Genomic DNA, 27348 nt, shown 5'->3' with positions numbered 1-27348 from the left:
ATTGAAGTGAAGATGCAAAAAAGAAGATGATGAAAGATGCGAGTGGGCGAACCGGCTCCATCATTGGCCCGAGGTCCGCAACAGGTCATCGGAGGCCAATCACGGCGGATTTCGTGAGGGCTTCATTGCTGCTTAGAAATCAACGTTCCTCCATATTCCCCATCCTTCGCTGTCGATTCGCTGCCTGCGGACCCCTAGGGCTATTCTGCGAGACTCATTGGAGACTCCCGGTTACACGTGGACTACTCTAATTTACCCTAGCTTGCTAGGTGACTCACTGATCGTATTCCTGCAACTTTGTCGGGACCCCGCAGGCGGAATCAGGCAGAATCAGGCAGGAATCGGTCCCGCGTGGCAAAGTAAGCCGGGCCTAGAATGACGTTTCCACTTGCCATCCGTACAGTACCACAGTACATGACACTGGGTCCAAGATTCTATGGATTTGGCTCTCCGAGAAAGGAGGGGGATCGCCAGTTTCCAATTAGACTCTCCGTTTTCGCATTGTATCAGAACGTCGATCCCGTCGAAAGGTAGGCTGATCGGCCTGATCGGCCTGATCGGGCTTATCGGAGTTACTGAACTCGTCAAGCAGGTGCATAGATACCACCTTGCTTCCCTGCAATGTACACCGCTCGATCCTAAGGGGCCGCGTAGTGTGGTATTCATACGCCAAGTTCCCATTTTGATATACCCTTCGTTTTCCTTTGGTACCCGGGGATCGTCGTAGATGCCATTGTAGATTCCGTCCAAACACCTCCTCCCGTCGAGCACGCACGTGACTGCCGCTCGACCTGCAAAGACGACGGGGCCAGGACTCTCCGCATATCCACCACAATTAGCGCCAGAGCCGAGCCTCGCTCTTCAGTTCTCTTTAAGCTTTTTCCGACCTCACGAGTCCCTTTGCATACCTCTCCTCATCGACGATCATGTCCGACGTGGCCGCCCTCGAGGCAGAGGTGAGGGAGTTCAAGCTTCAGGTCAGTTCTCGTCGCTCAATATCATGGTCACTGTCCATATTGACTCGCTTTTTTTTTGCCAGCTTGAAACGGTCGACTCCAGCTTGCAGGTAGATCCCGATAACTTGGAACTCCAAAGCCTCAAGACTGAACTTGAAGAACTCATAACCCTCACCGAAACTTCCATCGCCGAACTCAAACCACCAGCGACCGCATCCCACTCGGCCCCGCCGCCTCCCAAGGAGTCTTGGAAAGAGCAGGGGCCTCGCAAGCCGAGAGATGAAAACACGGAAGAGCCACACCCCGCACCTCCCGCTTCATTCCGCGTCAATGACAACGTCCTGGCCCGCTGGGTGTCGGGCGACGGCTCCTTCTATCCCGCGCGCATTACTTCCATCACCGGCTCTTCTAGCAACCCCATGTATCTGGTGTCGTTCAAGTCTTACTCGACCAAGGAGAACTTGACCTCCAAGGATATTCGTCCCGTCGCGGGCTTTGATCGGAAACGCAAGGCTGATGGAACTCCAGGCAGTTCGGGGTCACCATCTCCCGCACCGCCGCCACCGAACGTGATCTCGGCGGCGGCCGACATCAATCCCACTCTGGCCAACCAGGCCCGGCAGGAACCCAGCAAGGCCGGAGATGGTCCAGCGCGGCCAGCCAAGGTGCCGCGCAAGGTGAAGGCCAACAAGGAGCTCGAGGAGGGAAAGAACAAGTGGAAGGATTTTGCGGCCAAAAGCAAGGGCAAGGGCAAGTTCGGAAAGAAGGACAGCATGTTCCGCACCGGTGACAGTGTCAATGCACGAGGTATGTTCCGTCTCGTTCCATGAATCCCAGTTCTTCACGGTGCTAACCATCTCTTCTCAGTGGGGTTCACGGGGTCTGGCCAGCAGATGCGCAAGGACCCAACCCGGTCACGCCACATCTATCAGCAGGCTGATGATGAGGGTTATTAGAAGGCCGGTTTGAAATGCAGTGGCCATGGCTACGTCAAGTTCTATTCTGATATCTATTTCCTCGGTGTTTATTGGATCATCCTTCATGTGCCCATCGCTAACTGGATCGGCGATGCAGATACAGCGATTATATGTATTTCGCACTCGGAGTTATTTGTTCATAGAGTCCCTTTCTCTTCGAGTTTCGACTGGTCTCTCACCCGGACGTCGCAGATGGTCTCCACATTCGTGTAGTTTTTGCAATCTGGGCTCGGTGTCGGGTCCCTCCATTCCCTGTCCTCCAGAGCTGTCGAGATGTGGGGAATCTGCTCTACTACTATTAAGTCCACGGCGTATACGTAAAACCTTCGCGTTTTAATCGTAATAGCAACACAACCATTTGGAAACCTTGGGACGGTCTTGATGACATGTATATGTACACATCAGACAGTCCGGACTGAAACCCGCGGAGGTCGCATAGGCGCGAACGTGGCTCTCGCAGATGATTATATGCTTAATGATTATCACAGCTCATGTCTTTTTGGAATCCTTCTTGCTAGCTAACCCAGGAAAAGGCAAAACATTTGAAGACTTCGATCTGGCCGGATGTAAAGCTGATACAGACTGTCTACGTATAATACTCTAACTGTTTCCCATAAATGTTTTATTCGGCGCAGTAAGGTTGTATATCATACTATTACTTCTCCGCATTCCTACCTACGTGAGAGAAAAGCAGGATATGTATTATGATCTAATTTGATAATGTATCGCACCAAACCACGAAGGCCATTAGCGATCTCCAATTTAGGCAGGAAAACACATCTAAATGACCATGGAGCGTGGATGCTAGAGATCATAACAACATTGGAACTCGCGGCATCTGAGTAGTGTTCGCGTGCGGGGCCGGAGGTACCCGCCTAAGCAGTTCGCCTCCGCCTCGGCCCAGTGCACGTCATGCTACTCAGCTTCTGCCTTGTTAGCTGTTAGCCCGTTTCTTGTTGCATTCTCATTCAACCATCATTTTCTACTCGAAGTCGTGTGGTGGATGTTAGCATTGCATTCTTGACCTCCTTTCTGGGTGCCTTGTGCCCGTGTCCGTGACCTGTTTCCCTCCTTGTACAGCTCCCGCGGCCTCGCGACCGTATCTCCTCGGTGCATGGCCATCGATCTCGAAACGACCCGTGACAGCCAAGAAGCGACTTATCTCAATATCTCTGCAGAATAAAGCTTGAGATCCTGCTGTTCTCCCTACAATATGCGGCAGCTGGGTTGGGTTTCTGCGCTCGTCGGGTTGGGCTCTCTTGCCTTTCAGCCGGCGCTGGTCGGCGCGCAAGGCGAAACCAAGATACATGAAGAGGGTCGCTGTGCGATCCGTGGACATTGTGGAAAGCAGTCCATCTTTGGCGGTGAACTGCCCTGTCCCGACAATGATCTGGCACATCAACCGGACGATCCGTCGCGGCAGAAGCTGGTCAAACTCTGTGGCTCCGGGTGGGAGGAAGGACCGGTCTGTTGCCGAGAGGAACAGGTGAGAAGAGTCCCCAGTTTTGGATTTCGCGGTCATGATTGTTTTGTTGCTTTTGTGCTGATTCGCATTTTATCGTAGATCGACGCACTTGGGAGGAATCTGAAGCTCGCAGAAGGCATCATTGCCTCTTGCCCGGCCTGCCGAGAGAACTTTTTCAACATTTTTTGCACTTTTACTTGCTCTCCTGACCAGTCTCTCTTTATCAACGTCACCGACACAGAAGAAAGCAGCGCCGGTAAGACACTGGTCACGGAGGTGGAGAATATATGGTCAGAGGAATACCAAAGCGGCTTCTACGACAGCTGCAAGAACGTCAAGAATGGCGCTTCCGGTGGCAAGGCAATTGATTTCATCGGCGGAGGTGCGAAGAACTACACGCAGTTCCTGAAGTTCCTGGGTGACAAAAAGTTCCTGGGCAGTCCGTTCCAGATCAACTACCGTACCGAGCCCAGTGGACCTGACCCTGATGGCATGACGGCTTTGTCAATCAAGCCCAAGGCCTGCAACGACCCTGACAAGTCGTTCCGCTGCTCCTGTGTCGACTGTCCTGACGTGTGTCCTGAACTGCCTGCCGTGCACTCGCAGGAGGCATGCCATGTAGGGCTTTTGCCTTGCCTCTCTTTTGCAGTCATCATTATCTATTCTGCATTTCTACTACTGGTCATGGGGCTTGCTAGCTATGTCACATTCAAGGAACGACGATTCCGCAAACCCGAACGAGTGCGTCTCCTCCAGGACCCGACACCAAGTGACGACGAGGATGAAGAAGAGGTTGTGCATCGCGGGGGCTACGTGGAGCAGCTGCAGGGAGTGTATAAACCCAACTCTCTTCTCTCTGCGATCTTCCACCGGGTCGGCGGGGCCTGTGCACGCTTTCCCGCCATCACAATTGTCTCCAGCTTTATTGCGGTGGTTTTGTTAAGCCTAGGTTGGCTGCGATTTACCGTCGAAACAGACCCGGTCCGGCTTTGGGTGAGCCCCTCATCTGCGGCTGCGCAAGAGAAGACCTTCTTTGATGAGAACTTCGGACCATTCTACCGAGCCGAGCAAGCCTTTTTGGTGAACGAAAGTGGTCCTATTCTGGATTACCCGACCCTCGCATGGTGGTTTGATATCGAATCACAAGTGCGTCGAAGGACTTCGCCCAATCATGGTCTCAACTTGGAGGACGTTTGCTTCAAGCCAACTGGAGATGCCTGTGTAGTACAGTCATTGACGGGCTATTTCGGTGGCTCTGTCGGCAGTCTCGACCCAGATACGTGGCAGGATCGTCTGCTCCACTGCACCGAGTCCCCCGGTGATGTGAGCTGTCTCCCCGATTTCCAGCAGCCCCTGAAGCCAGAGATGATCCTAGGCGGGTACGATGACACCGGAGACGTTCTGGACGCCAAGGCGTTGGTTGTGACCTGGGTGGTGAACAATTTCGCTCAGGGTACTGAAGGAGAAGAGAAGGCCATCGACTGGGAGAACGGTTTCCGTGACATGTTTGATGACGTCCAGAAACAAGCTGCTGAGCGTGGTCTCCGCGTTTCCTTCAATGCCGAGGTCAGCTTGGAACAGGAGCTGAACAAATCAACCAATACCGATGCGAAGATCGTGGCCATTAGCTACTTGATCATGTTCGTCTATGCTTCTCTCGCACTCGGATCAGTCACGGTGACCTGGAAGTCTCTGCTGACCAACCCCGCCAATGCCCTCGTGCAATCCAAATTTTCGTTGGGAATCGCAGGTATCTTGATTGTGCTGATGTCTGTCTCTGCCTCGGTGGGATTGTTCTCTGCTGCGGGTGTCAAGGTGACCCTGATCATTGCAGAGGTGATCCCATTCTTGGTGCTGGCAGTGGGTGTTGACAACATTTTCCTCATCGTCCATGAATTCGAGCGGGTCAATTTCAGCCACCCCAATGAAGAGATTGATGAGCGAGTCGCTCGTGCTGTCGGCAGAATCGGTCCTAGCGTGTTCTTGTCTGCCCTGACGGAGACCGTGGCATTTGCCTTGGGTGCCTTTGTTGGCATGCCTGCCGTCAAAAACTTCGCGGCATACGCAGCAGGAGCTGTGTTTATCAATGCCATGTTGCAAGTCACGATGTTTATCTCCGTGCTTGCGCTCAACCAGAGGAGAGTAGAGAGTCTTCGCGCAGATTGTTTCCCATGTCTCACCGTTCGAAAGGCGAACTCGTTCGGCCTGCCCGAGGAACAAATTTACGATGACCACGAGGCCGAGAGCTCCTTGCAAACCTTCATCCGCCGGGTGTATGCCCCCTTCATCCTGGATCGCCGAGTAAAGGCAGCGGTCGTGATTATCTTCCTGGGTCTTTTAACTGCCGGCTTGGCCTTCATCCCAGAGGTTGCTCTCGGCCTGGACCAGCGAATTGCGCTTCCTAGTGACTCGTACCTGATCCCCTATTTCAATGATCTCAGTGACTACTTCCGCACTGGGCCTCCCGTCTATTTTGTGACGCGCAACGTTAATATGACGGAAAGAGAACATCAGCAACAGCTTTGTGGACGATTTACCACCTGCGAGGAATATTCGCTACCGTTCGTTCTGGAGCAGGAATCTAGGCGTCCAAACGTTTCCTATCTGTCTGGATCCGCTGCCAGTTGGATCGATGACTTCTTCTACTGGTTGAACCCCCAGCAGGATTGCTGCAAAGAGGATGGCAAGCTGTGCTTTGAGGACCGTGTTCCTCCGTGGAACCTCACCCTATACGGAATGCCAACGGGGCCCGAGTTCATCCACTACGCCGAGAAATGGATAGAGGCACCCACCGATGCCTCTTGTCCCCTTGGTGGCAAAGCGCCCTACAGCAACGCCTTGGTCATCGATAGGCAACACACCATGATTAATGCTAGCCATTTCCGAACTAGTCACACTCCGCTGCGAAGCCAGGAAGACTTCATCCAGTCCTACATCGCGGCACGCCGGATTGCCGATGGCCTTTCCCGCGAGCACAAGATCGACGTGTTCCCTTATTCGAAATTTTATATCTTCTTCGACCAGTATGTCTCCATTGTGCAGCTTACCGGCACTCTGTTGGGATCGGCCGTCGCCATCATCTTCGTCCTGACCTCTGCCATATTGGGGTCGGTCGCCACCGGCGCGGTGATTACCACGACGGTCGTGATGACAGTCGTTGATATCATCGGAACCATGGCCATTGCTGGTGTTTCTCTGAACGCCGTGTCTCTCGTCAACTTGGTCATCTGCGTTGGAATTGCAGTAGAATTCTGTGCTCATATCGCGCGTGCTTTCATGTTCCCGTCGCGCACTTTGATGGAGAAGGCCCCCGCCAAGTTCCGTGGCAAGGACGCTCGTGCCTGGACGGCACTGGTCAACGTCGGCGGAAGTGTCTTCAGTGGCATTACCGTCACCAAGCTGCTGGGTGTTTGCGTTCTGGCATTCACTCGCAGCAAGATCTTCGAGATCTACTACTTCCGAGTGTGGCTCGCGCTGGTTGTGTTTGCCGCCACGCACGCCCTCATCTTCCTGCCGGTAGCTCTCAGCTACTTCGGCGGTGGAGGTATGTTTCACGATGAACCGGCACCGTACCTAAACTGACCGAATCTAGGATATTTTGATCCTGCCTCTGACGGTGGCCTGGAAGCCAATCTTGCATCGCGGGGCTACCGCTCATTGCTGGTCGATGGCGGTTACGACTCTGACGAATACTAAGCTCTTTTGCTCGAATGATTTGTTTTGGTATCCTGCCCTCCGTATTCATACTTGGGTTGTTGCTCTTGTTTAATTGATTAAGACATACTAGTCCATTTGTTTTATCTGCTACAGTCATGAATACACGCTCGGGGAGAAATTGGAGTTATAAGAGCAGATTGGGAGTTAAGGAACGGATCTTCAAAACAATAAACGTCATTCTGGAACGTTTTGACATCCTTCTAGTTTCATAGTATATCTCATTCCCCGCTTGCAGACCCCAGGGTAGGACTTGCGTGTAGCACAACTACTCTCTAATTTCCAATTCTCTTCCCAGATCTCTTCTTAAACCTCTTTAGATAGACACCTGTCTAGATGTCTTTCTAAACAACTCTTTGAATATGTCGAACATTCTACTGTTCAGAAAGCAGTCCACGTCGTTTTCCCCCAGTGGCTGCTATCAACGCCCGTACACGACCTATCCCACAATCGTCGCACAATATGAAAGTTCAATCCGCGACACGACCCAACGTCGCGCTGGTCAGTGCCCAATGTAAATTTTGAAAGCGCGTCGAGTGGTCCCCGCGGCACTAAACCCAATCGGGTGGCCACCCTACAGTTTTTTTCTGCCGTCCCAATTTCTTTCTTCTTCCCCTCCATCCTCTCCTTTTTTTTTTTTTTGATACCCCCTGAGCTGTTTGTCTGATCAAGACAAGACTGCTCATTCCTGTTGCACAAAATGGATAGGCTTCTGCAACAATTAAACATTGTCCTCAATCGTGGGTTATCTCCATCTGTGCTCAGCGTCACCTGCTAACTCATCCAAGCCCAGCAAGGAAATGTGAAAGAGGCCACAGGTATCCTGCAAAGGGAGTTCTACAACAAGCCCGAGTCACTCGTCCTCCTCATCTCAATTGCCACCGGCCATGAGGACCCCAACCTCCGCCAGCTGGCGGCCGTCGAGGCTCGCGGGCTTGTTCAGAAGCACTGGTTGAAGGTGGCCGCCGATCAGAAGCCCCAGGTCCGGGACCAGCTGCTTCGATCCACCATGGGCGAGAGCTCGTCTCTTGTCCGTCACTCCGTTGCTCGGATTATCTCGGCTGTGGCCAAGATTGATTTGAACGATGGCGAGTGGCCGGATCTGCCCAACCTCCTGCTGCGCGCGGGTGAGAGCTCCAACCACGAGGAGCGGGCCGTGGCCATCTACATCCTGTTCACTATTCTGGAGACTCTGGGTGAGGGCTTCGAGGAGAAGTTCCAGGACCTATTCAACCTGTTCAGCAAGACTATTCGGGACCCCGAGAATGCTGAGGTTCGCATCAATACTCTCCTGGCTCTGAGCAAGCTTGCCATGGTCCTCGACTCTGAGGAGAACGAGGCTCCTGTCAAGGCCTTCCAGGAGCTCGTGCCCTCCATGGTTGCCGTTCTCAAGGACGCCATTGACCAGGGCGAAGAGGACCGTGTGATGCAGGCTTTCGAGGTCTTCCAGACCCTGCTCGGCTGCGACCCTGCCCTCCTCACGGTTCACCTGAAAGACCTCGTGATCTTCATGAACGAGCTCTCGGCCAACACCGAGGCCGACGATGACACCCGTACTCAGGCCATCAGCTTCCTCATGCAGTGCGTTCAGTACCGCAAGCTGAAGATCCAGGGTATGCGCCTCGGTGAGCAGCTCACCCGTACCGCTCTGCACATTGTCACCGAGCTGGATGACTCTCCCATCGACGACGACATCACTCCTCCCCGCTCTGCCCTGGGTCTCCTTGACATGCTCTCCCAGAGCCTGCCTCCCAGCCAGGTTGTTGTTCCTCTGCTCCAGACCCTGGGTCAGTATTTCAACAGCAACGACCCCAACTACCGCCGTGCCGGTATCATGGCTCTCGGCATGTGCGTTGAGGGTGCTCCCGACTTCATCAGCACTCAGATGCAGGAGATCTTCCCAATGGTTCTTCAGCTCCTTGCTGACCCTGAGCCCAAGGTTCGCCAGGCCTCGCTTCACGCTGTTGCCCGTCTGGCCGACGACTTGGCCGAGGACCTCAGCGCTGAGCACGAGCGCCTGATGCCTCTGTTGTTCAAGAACCTTGCCAGCGCCATGCAGGAGTACAAGGGTGAGGAGGATGGTCCCACCATGGACATCATGAAGGCCGGTATCAGCGCCATTGACGCTGTCGTTGACGGTCTGGATGAGAAGGACGTTGCTCCCTACCAGGCTGAGCTTGTCCCCATCCTGCACAAGCTTTTCAAGCACCCCGACTTCAAGATCAAGTCTCTGGCTGCCGGTGCCCTTGGTTCGCTCGCCTCCTCTGCCGGTGACTCGTTCCTCTCGTTCTTCGACGAGACCATGCACCTGCTCCAAGAGTTTGCCACCGTCAAGGACTCCGAGGAGGAGCTGGACCTCCGCGCCAGTGTCACTGACGCTATGGGCGAGATGGCCGCTGCCGCTGGTCCCGAGCGCTACCAGCCTTACGTCGAGCCGCTCATGCGTGCTACCGAGGAGGCTCTGCACCTCGGCCACTCTCGCCTCAAGGAGAGCACTTATATCTTCTGGGGTGCCATGGCCAAGGTTTACTCCGAGCACTTCTCGCCCTTCCTTGACGGTGTCACCAAGGGTCTTTTCGACTGCATTGAGCAGGATGAGACTGACCTCGAGGTCGAGCTTGGCGAGGCCGCCAAGGATCTTGTTGGCCAGGAGGTGACCGTTGCCGGCCGCAAGGTCAAGGTTGCTAGCGCTGACGATGACGACATTGAAGGAGAGATCGAGGACGTTGACGTCGAGGACGATGAGGATGCTTGGGATGACATTACTGCCACCACCCCTCTCTCCTTGGAGAAGGAGATTGCTGTCGAGGTTATCGGTGACCTGGTCACTCACACTCGCAGCTCCTTCCTGCCCTACTTCGAGAAGACGATCGAAATGGTCATGCCCCTGGCTGAGCACCCCTACGAAGGTGTCCGCAAGAGCACCATCAGCACTCTGCACCGCTCCTACGCCATGCTCTTTGCCATTGCCGAGGAGAGCGGCCAGATGCCCAAGTGGCAGCCTGGTCTGCCTCTGCATGTGCAGCCGGCCAAGGAGGTCAAGAAGTTCGGCGAGATCCTCATGACTGCCACCATTAAGATGTGGACCGAGGAAGATGACCGGTACGTTTTCTAACATTTCTTTTGCTTTTTGATTATTATTTTTCCTTTGTTCTTTTGGTTACGTGATGATCCCTTCCGCTTAACCCAGCTCACTTTGACACGCAAAGCGTGCTTGATGTAAACGGCGAAGTCTACTCCTGATACCCATTGTTACTTTCTGCAATGTTTATATGCCATCGCTTTCAATTCGCATACTGACCGATGGACACTAGTGCTACCGTCGCGGACATCAACCGCAACATGGCCGAGAACCTCCGCTGCTGTGGGCCGGCGCTCATCGCTGACGAGACCGTGCTTCACAACGTGATTCAGATGATCACCGACATTATCACGAAGCAACACCCTTGCCAGATGGAGTTCGGCCCCGAGGAGGAGACCCTCGAGGCCGGCGAGGAGACCTCTGAGTTCGATTGGGTCGTGGTTGACACCGGCCTGGACGTTGTCTCGGGCATGGCCGCCGCTCTGGGCCAGAGCTTCGCTGAGCTGTGGAAGGTGTTCGAGAAGACCATCCTCCGCTACGCCAGCAGCACGGAGTCCCTGGAGCGTGCCACCGCCGTGGGTGTTCTGGCCGAGTGCATCAACGGCATGGGTGCCGCCGTGACTCCCTACACCTCCTCTTTCCTCAAGCTGCTTCTGCACCGCCTGGGCGACGAAGACCCCCAGACCCGGTCGAACGCTGCCTACGCCGTCGGCCGCCTGGTTGAGCACTCCACTTCAGACGAGGTCGTCAAGGAGTACCCCACCATCCTTAGCCGTCTGGAGTCGTGCCTCTCGATGAACGTCTCTCGTCTGCAGGACAACGCCACTGGCTGTGTCAGCCGCATGATCCTCCGCAGCCGCGAGAACGTCCCCACCAAGGACGTCCTGCCCGTGCTTGCAGGCATTCTGCCCCTTAAGAACGACTTCGAGGAGAACGAGCCCCTGTACCGCATGATCTGCCAGATGTACAAATGGGAGGACGAGACCATTCGCGGTCTCACCCCGCAGCTCCTTCCCGTCTTCCAGGCTGTTCTGACCGGCGACGAGGACCAGCTTGAGGACGAGCGTCGTGCCGAGCTGATTGAGCTGGTCAAGTGGCTGAACCAGATGCAGGCGGGCACTGCCCCCTGGGTCGAGCAGCTGTAAACATGCTCATAATGGACTTTTGATGACCCCTGGGTGGACTACGTGTAATGGTATAGACGGATGACTTTTGGAACCCAACGAGATGACTAGACGATACCCCGTCTCAAGCGGACGTTCCCGCAACGAGTGATGAAAAAAAGTTGATGTTGTACATATTTTGAAATGATTTATTTTTTTATTCATATTGGATGATCTCTTCATGCTCCCGGTAGGTTTGCGCTCTTGCAGTCAATAAGCGCCTGGTCGGCAACGCCCTCGCGCTCAGTTCCAAGGTTACACGAAAATCCCGAACCGAGGCTGAGAAATAAGTCTAGAGCTGAAATTGGACGCCAATAAATTGGCAGTAAACGGGAGCCTCGGAGCTCCGGTCAAAGTGCAGAGGGGAACTGGGCCGATCCGCCGCTGAAAATCTGCCGCGCTGTATAAGTCAGGAGTATAAACCAAAGTCGGGCAGGACCCTGTGACGGTGGTGGGGAATCGGAGGCCCAAACGGTGCAATCGCATGATACGAAACGCTTCATTGATCTGTCGGATTTGTACTATGATTGGTTTAGGGCCTGTCGGAACAGAGAAATAAATGGCTGCCTGGGAAATCCCTGGAATACAAACGGCCTTTCCCTTCTTTCCACTCGGGCTATCCTTCCCTGCTCCAGGCCTGTTTGTCCGAGGTCAGATCTCCGGATTATGATGCCCTGTGCCTCGTCATCATTGCTGACTCTTCTCAGGAATTATCTTTTCTGACCGACAGTAGTTTCCGACTTGGTCTGGAATTTACAAAGATGGCCGCCTCCATCTCTACTCCTATCAACTGGGTTCTCCCCTCCAGCAGCTCGGGTGGCTCGATCAAAAAGCCCATCAAGACGGTGTCCAAGCCCTGCTTTGGCTGTGACTGCGGCGACGAAGAATGCGATTGCTGCATCTGCACGGTGATGTGAAATGCGGAGCCTCTGACACTCGGCGGGTTTTTGCTGGGAGATAATTTGAGGTACTTGGGAACTGAATGTCGGGTTATGTTTGGATGTTTCTGGATTTTCTTTCGTGTTTCTTTTTCTGCATCTTTATCTGTTTCTCGGTGTCCGTGCATTGACACTCGAGACTATATCCCATATATCCCATATATCCGGCGTGCCCTGTTTGCCGAGCAATGCAACTTATTCCAACCGTTCTCATTCTTTCTCTATTCTGTAAAAAGAACAACTGCCTTCCAACAAACAAATAGAGCAAAACAGCGCAAAAGCCGAAAGACGGAACCCTTTCCAAAGGTTACAGAACTCGATCACATCCGCTGACTCAGCGCATCCACGACGATCCGAGAAGATCAGACGCCGAATCTCTCGCACTCCATGCATTCAAACAACGAACCACGCAAGCGCACGGTGCGCGCTTGCGATTCATGTTACCGGCGCAAGGTATTTAGCCCACCTAGCGTATATAACCTCCAGAAATATGCCTGCTAACCAACCAGATCAAATGCGATGGAGCACTCCCGCAATGTAATTGGTGCAGCCACCACGATCTGCCCTGTACCTTCAATCGTGTGGTACAGCGCAAGCGAAAGAATGGAGATGATGATGGGTAAGCGTCTAAACGTTGTCTCTTTTGGCCTTCCTCGCACCCACTGACACCCGAAGTAGTCGACATAAAGCCTCGAAGCTGTCGGAGCGAATTAGCCGTATCGAGCAGCTTCTGGCAGAGAATTTGATGCGGGACCCCGGCTCCGGTAGGTTTCCCCTCTGTTGTGGGAACTACATATTATGGCTAACTTGACCAGTGCCACCGGATTTGTCGCAGATTGCAGATGGAAGTATAACTGCCAGCACCTCGCCCGGCAACAGTAGTAGCAACCAACCTCTAATTTCGTCCTCAGTGGGGCTTCATTTTGCTGGCCGAGAGCTGGGTGGCATCAGTGTATTCACGGGGATTCCATTCCTGCTCCCAGAAGGCCAACAATGGATCCAGGCTCGCACCGGGCAAACCATCTCCAGCGACAAGCTCAGCCCAACTCGAGTACCATGGGAAAAAGAACGAGGCCAAACCTCCAACAATCTTCTCATGAACTTGCAAAATCAGGATCCCTTTGAACTGCCAGACTTGCGAGTTATTCGCCTTTACTTGGATGCTTTCAATAACGCCTTCGTGATGATGAGGCTATTCCCCGTCATTGATCCCGATTTATTCGAGGACACCGTGATTGCAGCGTATCAGCAACCACAGAATAGCTTCCATTTCGGGCAAGCCAGCACTCGAGCGTGTATCATCGCATTCCTTGCATTTGCCGCTCGTCTCCCGCCGGTCAAAATTCTGGTCGGCGCCTCGACGTCCTCCTCCGTAGACCACGATGCCATGGCCACCAGAGCACAATTCCTACTGACCCAACTCTTGCAAGAACCGGCGTCTCTCGAGGGAGCACAGGCAGTCGTCATATTGGTAAGGGTTTTCCTCAAACAACGACATCATTGGAGGGTTCTAACATTTTGACTACACTCCAGACACTTTATGAGTTATCATGTGGAAACATGCGGGCAACAAACTATTTTGGCGCAATTGCGGCGCGTCTGCTCTTCATGTTGGGTGCTAACCTGACAACCGTACACACCAACTCCAGCGTGCGCGCCAAGAAAAGACAACGGTTGCTGCGAAATCTTTTCTGGATTTGCTACACACTCGACAAGGACGTGGCGCTCCGCATCGGGCAACCGCCTACCATTGCCGATGAGAATTGTGACTTGACGCTCCCGTCGGGCTATGTGGACCAAGCCCATCATGATGTCGAAAATGAAGATGTGCACTTCGACCAGCCGGTGTTTCCTTTCGACCTGCGACTGAGCATCATCAAGTCGCGGGCACACAGTGCTTTGTATTCAGTTAGCGCTATGAAGAAGTCCGACGCAGATCTTCTCAAGTCAATCCGCGAGTTGGATGACGAGTTGGAGGAGTGGCGGCTATCACTTCCGCCTCATTGGCGTCCCACAATGTCCTTTTCGCCCGAGGCATCTGATCCTAACATTAGCATGCATTCGGTTATGTTACGACTCAACTACTACCTGTGCATGAGCATCATTCACCAGGCGAGCAGTCGATGTAAGGCATGGCAAGAAGGAAGTGGCATGATGGACGGGGTCAGTTCAAGTCTAGCGCTCTCTGTAGAAGCCAGCCGCTCGACTCTTTGCTATCTGGAAGCAGCAGAGCATGTACTGGTCGATGGCGTCTTCTGGTGAGTTTACTGCTCCCTGGTCTCAACCGTGTTGACTTTTCAAGGCTAACTTTCGTCTAGGACGCTGATATTCTACCCCATGTCTGCACTACTTTCCATTTTCTGCAGCATCCTCCAGAACCCACTGGATCCGCGTTCACGCGATGATCTGGGTCGCCTGAAGATGGCCACTCTAATGATGCAGCGTATCTTCTCGCGAAAGCTGCCCGAAACCGAAGTGGTCCACTTCAAACTGGTGGCCGACTTTGTGGTGGAGCTGAAGAGGTTAGCGGAAGCCGCGATCGACAAGGCGTGGCTTGAGCAGAGTCGCAGCTCGCTTGTCTCCAAGTGATCTTTCTTTCGTTACAAGGGTTGCTTTATGGCTTACTTTTTACGGCTAGGGAGTTTAAAAAAAGGCATTGGGGATGTTGGCGCAAATCAGATGCTGGGAATCCCGGAATAGAGCGATACGCAAGGTGTTAGGATTTAAGTACATATTTTAGACTGAGATGATTTAATGACGACCTCCACTGCTACGACATAGTACCTCCAACACTGTACAAGAAGTAATCTTCAAATCATCTTTGTTTTCATCCATGTGTTGTGATTTCTCTAGTCGAGTCGATTTCTTTGGCAAAGTTGTTCTACAAATCTTCAAACGGCATCCAGCACCTGGTATTCGACAGGAAAACGAGTCGAAGGTGCCTGTACTAAGATCTAGCCGTTTATTGCAATCCCCATGCTATCACATTTAGGACCAGGAAGCCCACTGGCTGGAGATCTCTTTTAAAACGGAGAGTGGAATTGCTCCGGACATTAGGAAGAAAATGGGTGCCTTGTCCGTATGCGATACCGTCCTTTCTCGGAGCCCAGATGCATGCTCAGCTCTGGATGGGATGTGCGCGTCACTTGCGCGAGGCAGATGCCGTGCTGCTAGAGAATCGCTGGGAGCACTGGGTGGCATTCTGCCTCGGCCTAATTGAGCAAGAAAAAAGCTCAAGTGATAGCAAATCCGGCCAGTGAGGATCGGTATCCGTAGCTATCTGGACGTGACTTTTAATCGGCCCACGTTGGCCAGGCCCCAGAGCAATGAGAGGTCTCAAAAGGCCAGTCGACAAGCTTGCGTAATGGTGGTAGGTGAAAGTGTTTAGGAAGGGCAATATTCCCTTCAGTTTTCTTGGTCCAAAAGGTTCCAGACCAGTCGGGAGTTTTCAACAGCGCGTCGAGCAGCCTCCTTCGAGTGATTCTCACCATCGGACTGTTCTGCCAATCCCACTTGGCGGCCCTCGGCCTCCAGCTGGTCTAAAACGCCCTCAATATCCGCCTTGACTTTGTCCATTTGCTTAATCTCATCCTTGGTGCGCTGGAGTTGTTCCTCCATCATCATAATGAGCGATTCGCGGGCCTGGTGAGGTCGGTAGAGATTCAGAAGGTGGTGGGCGTTGATGAACAAATTGCGCATGTCCTCCACTTTGGGTTCAAATTGCTCGGGCGACACCGAAAGGACTCCAACTAATTCCAGAAAATTGAGAAGAAGGGACTTGCTGATCTTCAGTAGGTAGTAGGCGTGGTTGAGTGGGGAGGGCTTCGAAGGGTCGCGTGAAGTGTCGGCCTCTGGCTCCGGATATAGCTGCTCGATGCCCTGTTCTTTCAAGGATGGCAGAGTTGTTGAGAGCTGCACCAAACCAAGTCAGTCAAGCTCCCTGTGGCAACGTTTGTAGTTCCAACTTACGCTTTGTAGCTCGCCAAAGACGGAGTATTGCCCCGCAGGAATCTCTGGTGGCACCAGGAAGCGCAGCTCTTGGGGCACATCTAGGGCGCGCAATTCTGACGGTGACCACTGCTTGTTGCGATTGACGCGCCCGTCCTTGCCCTTGGAGGCCTCGTTCTTGATCTTCTCCAGCCGGTCGAGGTTGTCGCGTGTGAAGTGCTTCCACAAAGGCGGCGGAGGCGCAAAGGCTGTGGGGACTGCTGGCTGCTGGTTCGCACCCTCCATGATTCCAGAGCCGAGTTGCAGAAGTGAAAGTCGCTCAGCTGGGAAAGAGTGGAGGTTGACGGGGTGTAAGGTGCAAAGGTGCAAGGTGCAAGGTGCAAGGTGCAAGGTACAAGAACGCGGACGGGGAAAAAGTGGGTCTGTGCTTCCACACCTTGCGACTCTCCGCTTCTTCACTTTGTCTGTTATGTGCCAGCGAAGGCGCTGAAATATTCGCTCGGTCTCTTGGGCAGAAGCATAGAATGTCTCAAAGCTCGGGCAATGGATCCATCCCGGTTCTACAACGCGTCGGACTCGCGGGGGCTCTAGCTCGACTTGGCCAACGCTCCTATGCGGCCGACTACATCGCATTGGGGTTCCTGGCGTTGGGTTGGATGCTGGTCAGTTGGAATTATTGCCCTATCACGATGAGCTTCACCTGCTAACGCCTCGATTTCTGCCGGGAACAGATCCAATTCATGAATCCTTTCCATCGAATGTTTTCCCTCGACAACAAGGCCATCATGTACCCATTCGCCGTCCATGAGCGAGTTCCCGTTTGTACGACTCTTCCCGCCCGTTCTCGTTCGCAGTATACTTATCCTATCGCTAGTATGGTCGGTCATACTCGCCGGTGTGATTCCCTTCGGCATTATCCTCACTTGGTCTGCTATGTTGCGTCCCGGGGTACAAAAGACACAAGTCACGGTGCTCGGGCTACTGGTAGCTCTGATGTTGACATCTTTCCTGACGGACTTGGTCAAAAATGCAGTGGGAAGACCTCGTCCAGATCTACTTTCTCGTTGCAAGCCCGCTCGAGGCACGTCAGCCAATGTGCTGGTTTCATGGACCGTCTGCACCGAGACCAACCAGCTAATCCTCCAAGAAGGCTGGCGCAGTTTTCCCAGTGGGCATAGTAGCTTTTCATTCGCTGGCCTGGGTTATTTCTCGCTGTAGGTATCGCTCTGTCTTATACCGAGATCGCCGCTAACTTGTACATCTGCAGTTTCATCTGCGGCCAAATGCATGTTTTCCGTCCTCGGACGGACCTCGGCCGATGTCTCCTGGCATTCTTTCCCCTTCTCTGTGCTCTTATGGTTGCCATTTCTCGCCTGGATGACTACAGGCACGACGTGTGGGATGTGACTTGCGGTGGGCTTTTGGGTATGCTTGTGGCCTGGTTCTCCTACCGCCGCTACTACCCACCTCTGCGATCGGTGATCTGTGATCACCCCTGGAAAAAGGGTGAACTTGGAAGTATGGAAGGATTTGCTAGGCTGGATGATGAGGAGCAGGCTTTGTCGCGGCCGCTCATTCTGCGCGAAGGTCCTGTGTCGGAAGAAACTTACCAACTGGAGGAAACCCAGCCATCGCCGCGAGTATAATGACTTTCTCCATTTACCTAAACAAAACTAAACCCATTCACAAGTTGGGTGTAACAATAGTACTTGTTCGTGAGGCACGTACTTCTTACAGTACTCATAACGTGGGAAGGTCGATATCTCACGTTGCAGACCAAACGCCTGTGCATTATATTCAACCCTAGGAGGATGTTTAACAGAGCACCGGAGACCTAACCACCAGGCACATTCCGATCACCCCCCGTTCAGATTCATCGGACAATTCAAGACTCAGCGACCTTATTGAAGTATAAGCCCCCCGGTGAGCTAAACAACCGTGGAAGACAAAGTTCAGAAGAGCACCAGAGCTGACGGTGCGCTATACAACCTGCGCAGGATTAAAGTAGATCAAGAATACCAAATGAGGTTAATAACAGGCATGATTCCCCCTCACGGCTAGGAATAGGACTTCTGACCAATGCGGGGTGGAGATTGCGGGAGCTCCTGGGTTTTCTTATCATTGCGGGGCTTTTCTCTTTTTCATCCCTCCTCCAACCTACATCTCCGGTCTCAACAAGAGTCGACTTCGGCTTGACGTAGCTCTCGCCACCCGATGGACTCTCGACACGATCAGGCCATGTGAGCATTGTCCTTTCATGCCGCGCAGAAAAGCCGCCGACCGCACGGGTCCGGTGAAAACCCGGTCTCGCAGCGGATGTCGAGAATGTCGAGCGAGTCGAGTGCGATGTGATACCAAGAAGCCTGTCTGCACGCGATGCTGGGAGAAAGGACTGCCGTGTTCCACAAATCTGGTCCTGAAATGGGAGTCGGAGTTTGTCAGTCGGGGCATGGCCTTTGGCCGTGCTGGTGTCTGGAGTAAAACCCGCGACGCAAACTCGGCTGCTTTGCAATCGCCCTCGGATGATATGCGCAACTGGGTGTCCGTTCCCACGATTCGGCCATGGGGGTTTATCAATAGCGGAGTCGCCACATTTGACCATCCAGAGCAGGTTGATATCGTGTTGAATGAACTACATGCCCTCGTCCCCGTTGCCGGGCACAACGCCAGCAATTGGTCGGCTGGTGCTTTTGCCGCGGTTCTCAACCCGAGTCTCGGACCGTCGCTCTCGCTCTTCCCCGAGCTTTCCCACCTGGGAAATGGAGAATTATTCGATTACTATCTCCAGCAGGTGTGTCCTCGTACGACGGCGAGTTCCACGGTGTCCTCGCCATTTGCGTCGATAATCCTGCCCTTCAGCTCATCTGCCTCCCCCACACTTTTCAAGGCCATTCAAGCGTTGGGCGCATGCCATCGGTCCCGAGCCGATCCGTCGTACGGCGCCCTTGGGCTTCGCCTAAAATCCGAGACATTACGAGATCTCCGCCGGCGTCTTTCCAACGAGGGATCTTTGAATTGCGCCGGTGATCCTGAAGTCCTGGTCATCATGATGATGCTCTGCCTCTATGAGATTGTAGATAAATGTGACCAACACTGGACGATTCATCTCAAGGGTGCCAAAGATCTGATTCGTCTCCGGCGGCAGCAAACTGCGGCCCTTCCCGAATCCTCCAATGCACCAGATCCTGCTACCGCCTTCGCGGAGCATTTCTTTGCGTTCCAGGACGTTATGGGTCGTACTGCTTGTGCCAAGGAGGTTTTATTCGGCAGTGACTACTGGAAGGCTGACGATAAAAACATCGACTTGTGGATGGGATGCAGTCCTGAGTTGGTCAATATTTTGTCCACAATTACCGACATGAGCCGGGCGAGGCGACAGCTTGATTCGAATGAGGCCCGAAGTACATTCTCCATGCGTGCTGCATCTCTTGAAAACCAGCTCGAGCATTTGGTCCAGGAAATTGGAGATGGTGACGACGAGATTCTTGCATCTGCAGCGGAGGCCAAGCGACTGGCAGCCGTGCTCTACCTACACTGTGGACTACACGGCGCGTGCCCTACCACTCCCTTGGTAGTTGATTACGTACGCCAGATTCTTCGCCTGGTCTCGGATCTGCTGGACCGTGAGGCCCTCCCCAGCATGACATGGCCGGTATTTGTGGCAGCTGTAGAGCTGGACCCCTCGCGGGACGAACTTTGGTCAGATCCTCTCGCTGAGCCGGTGTCTGGGCGGGCAACCGTGCTGCGAGCCCTAGCTGCGATGTCTGAATCCACCATCGCCAATATCGCTCGAACGCGGGCCGTCATTACTCAAGTATGGCAGGCGCGCGACCAGGATCTAGTGAAAGGAGCGATGCAAGGCGAGTTCAATGACTGGGAAAAGTACGTTGTGCCTGTCAGTGACGCCATGAGTTTGGCGTGACATGTGTATAACTAGCAACTGTGTAATTGTACAGTACTCTCTCTACATAATTGGCCAAATACTCCGTTGATGATGACAGTGATTAGAGTGCAAAAGACTCCTGATGTTCAGGTCGTGTATAATTAATTTTCAGTGAAATCATGGGGTATCGTGTTCGTGTACAGGGGCAAATGGCAAATGCAATGCTCAAACAAAAAGTGAATACGTTCCTCCGGGCTTACGCCTCTCTCTTCCCTCGCGTTCGAACCAAGTCCCGAGTAATGACTCCGCTGTCCTCTATTAACGGGACGAGGCTCTCCATTCGTACGGGCTTCGTCAAGAACATGTCCATGCCAGATCCGATCGCATCGCGTTGCAACTCGGTCTGCGCGACGCCAGTCAGGGCGACGATTTTGACATGGCTCTCGGTTTCTGATTTTCTCTCAAACTCGCGGATGCGTCTGGCTGACTCGATGCCGTCCATGACCGGCATGGAAATATCTGAGAAGGTCAGCTTCGAGCAAAGATTCAATGTTCCATCATTTGAACTTACCCATCAAGATCATGGCAATTGAAGACGCATTTGCTTTAAATAAGTTCAAAGCCTCTAATCCGTTCGATGCAGTTTGATTATCGCATCCCAACTTCTTCATGAACTCGACCAGAACCCTGACGTTGATAGCATTATCATCCACGATGAGGATCTTTGTTGCTGCGGTCTGCTGGGACTGGGATGTGTAGTTGTCATCGTTGAGGGCAGTCAGCGGGATATGAGGATGGTCGGGCTCGACTTGATGATCCAGTTGACTGTGTGGACTCCTTGGACGTTCGCTGGGATATGGAGGCCCTGAATTGTGCGCTGGTTCTACCAGAAGATCATCGTTGACGTCCAACAAGCTCTGTCGCCGCTGTCGGCGCTCGGAGAGGATTTCAAAAGCCTTTGCCAGTTTGCGGGGTCCGCATGGTTGACTGATGAATTCAACAATATCTGGACCGTCTCGCTTCTGGGTCTCGATAAACATCGAGTGAGCTATCCTTGGAGATGGGCAAATGACGATGACCGGCAACAAGAGCCGCTCATTTGTGGAGTTTACAATAGACTTGATATCCAAATGTCCCTTGTGCATAAACTCCAAGGGCGATATGTAGAGATCACAATGAGTGGGATCCGTCTCGGACGGCTGGGCTTGAGAGACGTCCATTCTGAACCTCTCTTGGCACAGCTGTTGCAAAGATGAGGATAGAGCCAGGTCCGAGTCTGACTGTCCAAATCCCAAGAGGCTGATTTGTTTCCCAGAGACGAGGTCTTTGGCTGCTTCAAAGGACGAGCTTGTCCATGCGTCCGGCGTCTCGTGAGATATCAACTCAGAGAGATGATCGAGGTCGATGGAAACGCTCGCTTCGGTGCCAACTCCCTTCTGGGAATTGATTTGAATACTGCCTCCAAGGGACAACACCGTCCGATGAGTTATGTTGAGACCTAGACCATTGCCGATTGCCATACTGTTCTCCTGCGAAAAGGCGCTAAAAAGCCCGTTGTGTAAGAATTCCGGGCCGATACCACACCCAGTGTCTTTGACAGTCAGCGTGACCTTTGACCTGATGGCCTCACCGTTTTCTCCTAAAATCACTGGGCATGTTTTCACGGACACGTAAATAAAGCCGCTTTTTGTATATTTCAGAGCATTTCCAGCAAGGTTCGTGAGGATAACATGCCAGGCTCCAGGCCTGGTTGAAAATTTCCAATCGGAAGAGCTGTCGATATCAAGGACGACCCGAAGTCCACTCGGTGAGCCGTCATTGATCGCATCAAGAGACTGCGGGACATTGAAGAAGGAATAGCCCGCAAAGACGGTTTCGATTGCGTCTTCGATGACTATGTCAAGTTGGACATACGAATTCTCGTCATCCTTCCCAGTTTGCAAACCTTTCCGGCATAAGTTCAGCTTTCCATCTGATGGCGCCTTATAACCAAGGCTACCTAGGAGTTGAGAAGTGGGATAGTTCTCGCGAAGGTCTTTGATACTCGCATATTCCAGAAGTTGATTGATCGAGCCTAGCAACGTGAAGGCACATGATGAGATCGTGTGAACAAACCCTCGCTGCAGATTGTTCATAACTCCGCTATTGAGCAGGTCTGTCATGCCGAAGATTCCATGAAGGGGGAGCGAAGTTCATGGCTGAGACCTGCTAGCAGGTTTGTCTTTGCCCGCTCTGCAAATAGTGCACCAAGTCTGTGCACTTCTGCCATGACACTATTGCCGAACGCAAACATGAATGCCAATTCGTCATCGGATGTGAAAACGCGATGAGGGGATTTGGTCCATGCGATGCTTGCGGAGTACCATCGTTCTTTATGGGAGTCCCACAGTGGCGAGAATATAATACTTCGAGAATCGGGAGCGAGTTGTAGAAGTGTCTCGGCATCGTGGCGTAGAAGGGTTTTGCGTGTTCTCTTATACCTCTTGCCTCGCCTGCGGGAACCGCTCCCGGGGCCGGTTGGATGACCGCTGCGCTGCAGGAAGTTCTTGAAAGTGCTGTCGCTAGTGTCACTGGACGAAATCGATCCGTCTTCGGAGAAGTTAAAAATCTTGCCCTTGGGATAGCGGCGCAAGAGACCCCCTAGGAATGACTCGGACAGTGCGATTTTTCTATCGCCCGTCAATTGATCATTGACGCTAGATGCGTTAGAAGTGGAAAAGCCAAGTATTCCACATGGATTCGAGGCCTCTTCACCCGATTCTTCGGAGTTGGCGGCGCTGTAGCAGCTGCGACTGGTGGTCGGTCCTTGAACTTTGAATTCATCGCCTGAAGCCGAAGAGTAACTGTCCTGGCCGCTACTTTCATAATCGGATCTTTCATCGTTCACAAAAGCACCTTGTGAGCCGAAATTGGCGTCGAAAAAGACCGTCGCCTCGACTTCAATGCTTTCACGAATGATGTTTGCTGCGCGCGAGAAGGCCTGCTCCACCTGCTTCTTCTGGTTTTCCTCCGGCAGTTGATTATCCGCTTGCTTGCTGCCGTTTGCAATGGTCGATTCCGGAAGGGTCTGCATGGAATGAACCCGAACGTGGTCTTTTCTCATGACCTTTGAGCCCTGCGATTGCCGTTCCTCGCGTCGACGTCGGGGTGTTTCAGCGTCCGAACGGGTGGGCAAATTCCTTACGGCGCCAGTTCGCCCAATGGTCCGGGTCAAGTCATCCGAAACTTGTTTGTCTTGCTGCTCCTGGTTGACGGTCCCCTCAGAATGATAATTTTGTGCCGGGGAGCCGAGATCCTCGGCGGCATCAAGCCACGAGTGACGCAGGCTGCCTTTACCTTCGAGGAAGCTTCCCAGTCCGACAATCATTCGCTCGGAACGTATATGCTGGGTTTTCGACCTGGCCGCTTGCAGGTAATCCATCACCGTGCTCGCCATTACCGACATGAACTTGCGCAGGTTCGTGTCCAGCGATTCACGCGGTTTATCATCCAGGACGGTGTAGGCTCCAACCACGATGCCCTTGGGGCTGATGATAGGGCTGCATGCCATAAATCGAATGTTCGGATAGCCCGTCACATCCGGATGGCTCTTGAAATGCTCATCCTGCGCCAGGTCGGGTACGATCATCACCTGGTCGGCGGGGGGTTCAGCGGATGGCGGGAGCACGAAGGATGTACAGAAGCTGCGATCGTATGACATGGTACAGCTCCCAACCCAAAGCTCATCGTGAGCCGTGTGATCCGTGTCATCTTGTAGGCTCAGGGTCCGAGTGGCTTCGGTCAGAATGTGCTCTTCGTGTCGACCGAAAAGGGAGATCAGCGCGCGTTGTGCGTCCACTCGCAAACACCCTAGCTGGGCGAACGCGGTTAAAACAGGGTCCGTGGATGATCGTGCGGTGAATTCGTTCGAGGGAGTGTCTTCGGCGACATGCTGGAGCGGTGATTTCAAATGATATGGCGGTAGGTATCTGTGGGTCGAAAGGCGCGTCTTACGGTCAGTCTACGTACATCCCGGGATCCCAGGATCTGCGCTTGGCAGGGCGGATAGCAGGGATTATTCGAATGTGCACCTGGTATACCTACTTATAAAACTCTCGTTCTCTGGAAGTACTGTAGCTGACCTGTTGTTGAAAGGGGAATGGCCGTGGCCGTGGCATGATCCGACGGGGGGTGGTCCTTTGCACCAAAGATGGGGGGATACGATAGTCCACAAGAGGTTTCGAGGGAACGCGAGCTTGGAAAGAAGAAACAAAAATCGGGACTCGAGCAATGCTACGCCTGAGCGTGGGGTCGACCCGACTCGGATATCATAGCCCCATCAATCACGTTGCAGGAATGAAACTCGGGGGATTCGATACATTTCGCCGTCCATTCACTTTTCTTTACGCGGGTGGGTATAGCCCCCTCCGATGATCGCCCACCATTCGCGAAGATCAGTCCGAAGTGTCGACCCGCAAGAGAGATGCGATTGGCTCGACGTGGGATAAATGGGGGTTACGGTTATACTCGAGTGCTTGGGGGTCAAGGAGATGGAACGTAGTTCTTATTCCTTCCCCCTCTCTCCTACCCTTTCCTCCTGTCTCGGTTAAAGCGTGCTCTGGTTCAGTCTGATTGTCTTTAGCACACGGCCATCATCGGCATTCGTCAGGTCTATCTGGCTAGTTTTATTTTGCTATTTAGGACCAAACCCTGAAGTTGCCCGGTATGTTAAGGGGCCACGAGAGCGCGTAGTATATACCATCGTCCCCCGCGGTTAGGCTAAAGCATAGGTAACTACCAACTACTCACCTATGTTTACCTCGGTGACCGTACCTATGAGAACCTATCCACACACCTGCATCTATCTAGAAACCTAGCCGACCCAATACCCTATTATTTCAATCGTTTTCGTACCTTGAATGCCGATTGCGGGGCTTCCTGTTTCGGGTTTAGCGCCTCCCCCCATCGCAAGCGCGCGATTGCGGTTCATCGTGGACGAACGTCTCTGGCACGATGTCTCCCGTTACTTTCATCCCACCGTTTGATTCTTGAACAATGGCGCAGGTCCGGCCTTCAGCGCCTGGGCGAAGCTCGTCTGCCCACTTGTTCGAGAGCAAGCTCAGCCAACAACTATCCCAACCCGAACCCCCAGCCCACCCGGAACCTACTCGCTCGCCCAAGTCTCGCTCTCTGTCCGATGCTTCGAAACCAACATCGATACCTCAGCCGGCCACGGGGGATTTGAGCCGCCCGCCCAGTAAAGATGATAGTGCGCTTCCTTCGTTGCCGGCAACACCCAGTCGATCGAATCAACCGAACCTGTCATTAAACCTGTCCTCCAACGCACCTTCTCCTTTGATCGCCAACCGCGGACCTTTGTCGCCCAAGTTGGATTCATCGCATATCTATGGGTCGCCGGGGTCGATGCTGCCTCGACGCTCCCGGGGTCTTGACTTCTCGCGCGCCTGTACCAACCTTCACCACTCCACGCTCGCAGAGTCCTCGCCGGACTCCTCCCCCACCGTTGGAGGGCGTGGCATGACCATTCCTCAAAGACGCGGTTCGCAGGGCTCAACTTCCATTCCTCCGTTTTCGACCTCCGGCCCCGCCGACCGCACGGCCATTTCCAGTTCCGTGTCGAGCGTGAACATGATGGAATCGGATACCAGCAGCAGTGACGACGATGACGAAGTCATGATGGCCGACCGTGATGATCCCATGCTCACCACGCCGCAGGCGGCGCGGATGGGCGGCGGGCCGAGTCCCTTTGCGACGGGCAATATACAGAGTCCCGGAAACGAGTGGATGGGCGGCTACTCACAGGCCGCAGCCAGTCTCATGAGCTTCCAGCGAGCTCGCTTCCGCAAAGGACGCAGTCGACACAGCTCAAGTAGTGCTAGTGGGAACAGCTCCAAGCCCAGCCCCGGTCCTCCTCATTCTCCTCCGGTCTTGAAGAGTGTGGAAAATCCACCAGGAGGCTACTTCGGCCCGCGGCAGAGAGCCCGTTCGCGGCGAGAGAGTCTAAGTCTGGGCACGCGTGATCTCCGACTATCGGATTTGAGTGATGACGGCGAGAGTCGTGCCGTTCGCGCAGGCAGTCCAACCGCGGTGTCTCATTCTGATGGCGGGCCACTGGGAGTGATTCGTCGTGCTGTCACTCGACGAGGGAGCTTACTAGTAAGTCTCTTTGGCAATTGCATACATTTACTTTCGCCTTCTAACTGTTGAAACAGCCCAAAACGAAGACGTTTGCTCGCATTCGGGCAGCTCTAATGGAAGAGAGCGCGCCCATCGACAGCGACATGAAACGGGAGGCGGAGGTCATTCAGCAAGTCCGCGACACCGAGCCCGAGACATCGCCTACCCTCAGCGCTTTTTCTTCTCTCCATCAGCCTCCGGATGAAGCGGCACCGGATGTCGACCTCGGGCCTGCAAAGGCTCGGGGATCTTCCAGTAGCTTCAGCAAACAAGCAAGTCGCAATTCTGGCGGAGTTGAGTTTTGGAACTCGTTTGACGAACGCTACCGCACACCACCACCATTGCGCCCAACGGGCGCCTCTTCCGTTGCGGATGACGATATGTTTATGGACATTACTCCATCAACAACCATCGGGTCGACGGCCGACTCAAAGGCGCGTTCCCGCTCTTCAACACCCCACCCTCCCGGAATGGCCATTGGCGAGATCCAGCGCAAGCGGCGTCGGGAGGACGACTTCGACCCCAACCTCTTCAAGCGCCGGGCCGTGTCCCCCAGCGTGAGTGCCCAGAGCAGCCCTGTGCTGACCCATTCCTCTGTCGTCGACAACGTGCCCAGCATCTGGGGTCCACCATCCAAGCTCGGTCCACCTTTCTCCGAGCGACCTACCACGAGCTCGGACAATGGGAATGGAGGGAATAACAACCGGACCACGCCTCATACAGGCGGCACCAAGCGCGTGGGTCTTCAAGGCATGACCGAGGCCAGCGATGGCTTTATGAATATGAGCATTGAGTGAACGTACTCAACTAGATGCATTCGGGGATTTTGTTTACTTCTTGACTTGGCGTTACCGGGGATCACACCCTTTTTTTCTTCCCTTTTTTTGGCATGGCGTTGGGGGATATTCATACATAGGGACACTTTTTTTAAAGTGACGAGATACCTAATATATCTTTTTTTTTTGGGACCATTATTTGACAATGCTATGAAATGACAGAGTAGAGTTTGTGCCGCCTTAAACCACGTGTGGATCGCTCTCCGCCC

At 53.5% G+C, this 27348-nt stretch overlaps 9 protein-coding genes across 9 annotated transcripts; 7 read left to right on the top strand and 2 right to left on the bottom strand.

Annotated features, from left to right (window-relative positions):
- The first annotated feature begins 916 nt into the window (after positions 1-916).
- Positions 917-2101, top strand: N7498_001812 (tudor domain-containing protein). Its single transcript, XM_058448874.1, has 3 exons — positions 917-977; positions 1040-1763; positions 1824-2101. The coding sequence occupies exons 1-3, from the start codon at positions 927-929 to the stop codon at positions 1910-1912; spliced, it is 864 nt and encodes a 287-aa protein (XP_058311218.1). The 5' UTR covers positions 917-926; the 3' UTR covers positions 1913-2101.
- A 1045-nt stretch (positions 2102-3146) lies between these two features.
- Positions 3147-7132, top strand: ncr1 (sphingolipid transporter NCR1; the record flags this gene model as incomplete). Its single annotated transcript, XM_058448873.1, has 3 exons — positions 3147-3419; positions 3498-6942; positions 6991-7132. 3 exons carry the CDS (start codon positions 3147-3149, stop codon positions 7092-7094), a joined length of 3822 nt encoding a protein of 1273 aa, XP_058311217.1. The 3' UTR covers positions 7095-7132.
- A 680-nt stretch (positions 7133-7812) lies between these two features.
- On the top strand, positions 7813-11339 carry N7498_001810 (putative importin beta-4 subunit; the record flags this gene model as incomplete). Its single annotated transcript, XM_058448872.1, has 3 exons — positions 7813-7852; positions 7901-10214; positions 10427-11339. The coding sequence occupies 3 exons, from the start codon at positions 7813-7815 to the stop codon at positions 11337-11339; spliced, it is 3267 nt and encodes a 1088-aa protein (XP_058311216.1).
- Positions 11340-12682: 1343 nt separating this feature from the next.
- On the top strand, positions 12683-14884 carry N7498_001809 (putative C6 transcription factor; the record flags this gene model as incomplete). The annotated part of the gene is made up of 6 exons (XM_058448871.1): positions 12683-12748; positions 12805-12914; positions 12974-13059; positions 13111-13766; positions 13829-14553; positions 14614-14884. The coding sequence occupies 6 exons, from the start codon at positions 12683-12685 to the stop codon at positions 14882-14884; spliced, it is 1914 nt and encodes a 637-aa protein (XP_058311215.1).
- Positions 14885-15700: 816 nt separating this feature from the next.
- med7 (mediator complex subunit MED7) lies at positions 15701-16528 on the bottom strand (the record flags this gene model as incomplete). Its single annotated transcript, XM_058448870.1, has 2 exons — positions 15701-16207; positions 16265-16528. 2 exons carry the CDS (start codon positions 16526-16528, stop codon positions 15701-15703), a joined length of 771 nt encoding a protein of 256 aa, XP_058311214.1.
- Positions 16529-16767: 239 nt separating this feature from the next.
- N7498_001807 (phosphatase PAP2 family protein) lies at positions 16768-17889 on the top strand (the record flags this gene model as incomplete). Its single annotated transcript, XM_058448869.1, has 4 exons — positions 16768-16905; positions 16975-17065; positions 17118-17457; positions 17511-17889. 4 exons carry the CDS (start codon positions 16768-16770, stop codon positions 17887-17889), a joined length of 948 nt encoding a protein of 315 aa, XP_058311213.1.
- A 611-nt stretch (positions 17890-18500) lies between these two features.
- Positions 18501-20165, top strand: N7498_001806 (Zn(II)2Cys6 transcription factor; the record flags this gene model as incomplete). The annotated part of the gene is made up of 1 exon (XM_058448868.1): positions 18501-20165. One exon carries the CDS (start codon positions 18501-18503, stop codon positions 20163-20165), a length of 1665 nt encoding a protein of 554 aa, XP_058311212.1.
- A 217-nt stretch (positions 20166-20382) lies between these two features.
- N7498_001805 (hybrid sensor histidine kinase/response regulator) lies at positions 20383-24283 on the bottom strand (the record flags this gene model as incomplete). Its single annotated transcript, XM_058448867.1, has 4 exons — positions 20383-20645; positions 20698-22281; positions 22332-24094; positions 24210-24283. 4 exons carry the CDS (start codon positions 24281-24283, stop codon positions 20383-20385), a joined length of 3684 nt encoding a protein of 1227 aa, XP_058311211.1.
- Positions 24284-25160: 877 nt separating this feature from the next.
- N7498_001804 (uncharacterized protein) lies at positions 25161-27100 on the top strand (the record flags this gene model as incomplete). Its single annotated transcript, XM_058448866.1, has 2 exons — positions 25161-26282; positions 26339-27100. 2 exons carry the CDS (start codon positions 25161-25163, stop codon positions 27098-27100), a joined length of 1884 nt encoding a protein of 627 aa, XP_058311210.1.
- Positions 27101-27348: the final 248 nt, after the last annotated feature.

Source organism: Penicillium cinerascens, assembly GCF_028974065.1.
Source record: "Penicillium cinerascens strain IBT 15544 chromosome Unknown contig_1_segment0_segment0, whole genome shotgun sequence".
NCBI lineage: Eukaryota > Fungi > Ascomycota > Eurotiomycetes > Eurotiales > Aspergillaceae > Penicillium > Penicillium cinerascens.
This window is presented reverse-complemented; position numbering and strand designations above follow the sequence as displayed.

What these genes read in the sequence shown, in the direction of transcription:
- N7498_001812 (XM_058448874.1), top strand. Translation starts at nt 927, where the DNA reads ATGTCCGACGTGGCCGCCCTCGAGGCAGAGGTGAGGGAGTTCAAGCTT. An exon ending in TGAGGGAGTTCAAGCTTCAG is followed by an intron (nt 978 to 1,039) that starts GTCAGTTCTCGT and finishes TTTTTTTGCCAG; the next exon opens with CTTGAAACGGTCGACTCCAG. An exon ending in TGACAGTGTCAATGCACGAG is followed by an intron (nt 1,764 to 1,823) that starts GTATGTTCCGTC and finishes ATCTCTTCTCAG; the next exon opens with TGGGGTTCACGGGGTCTGGC.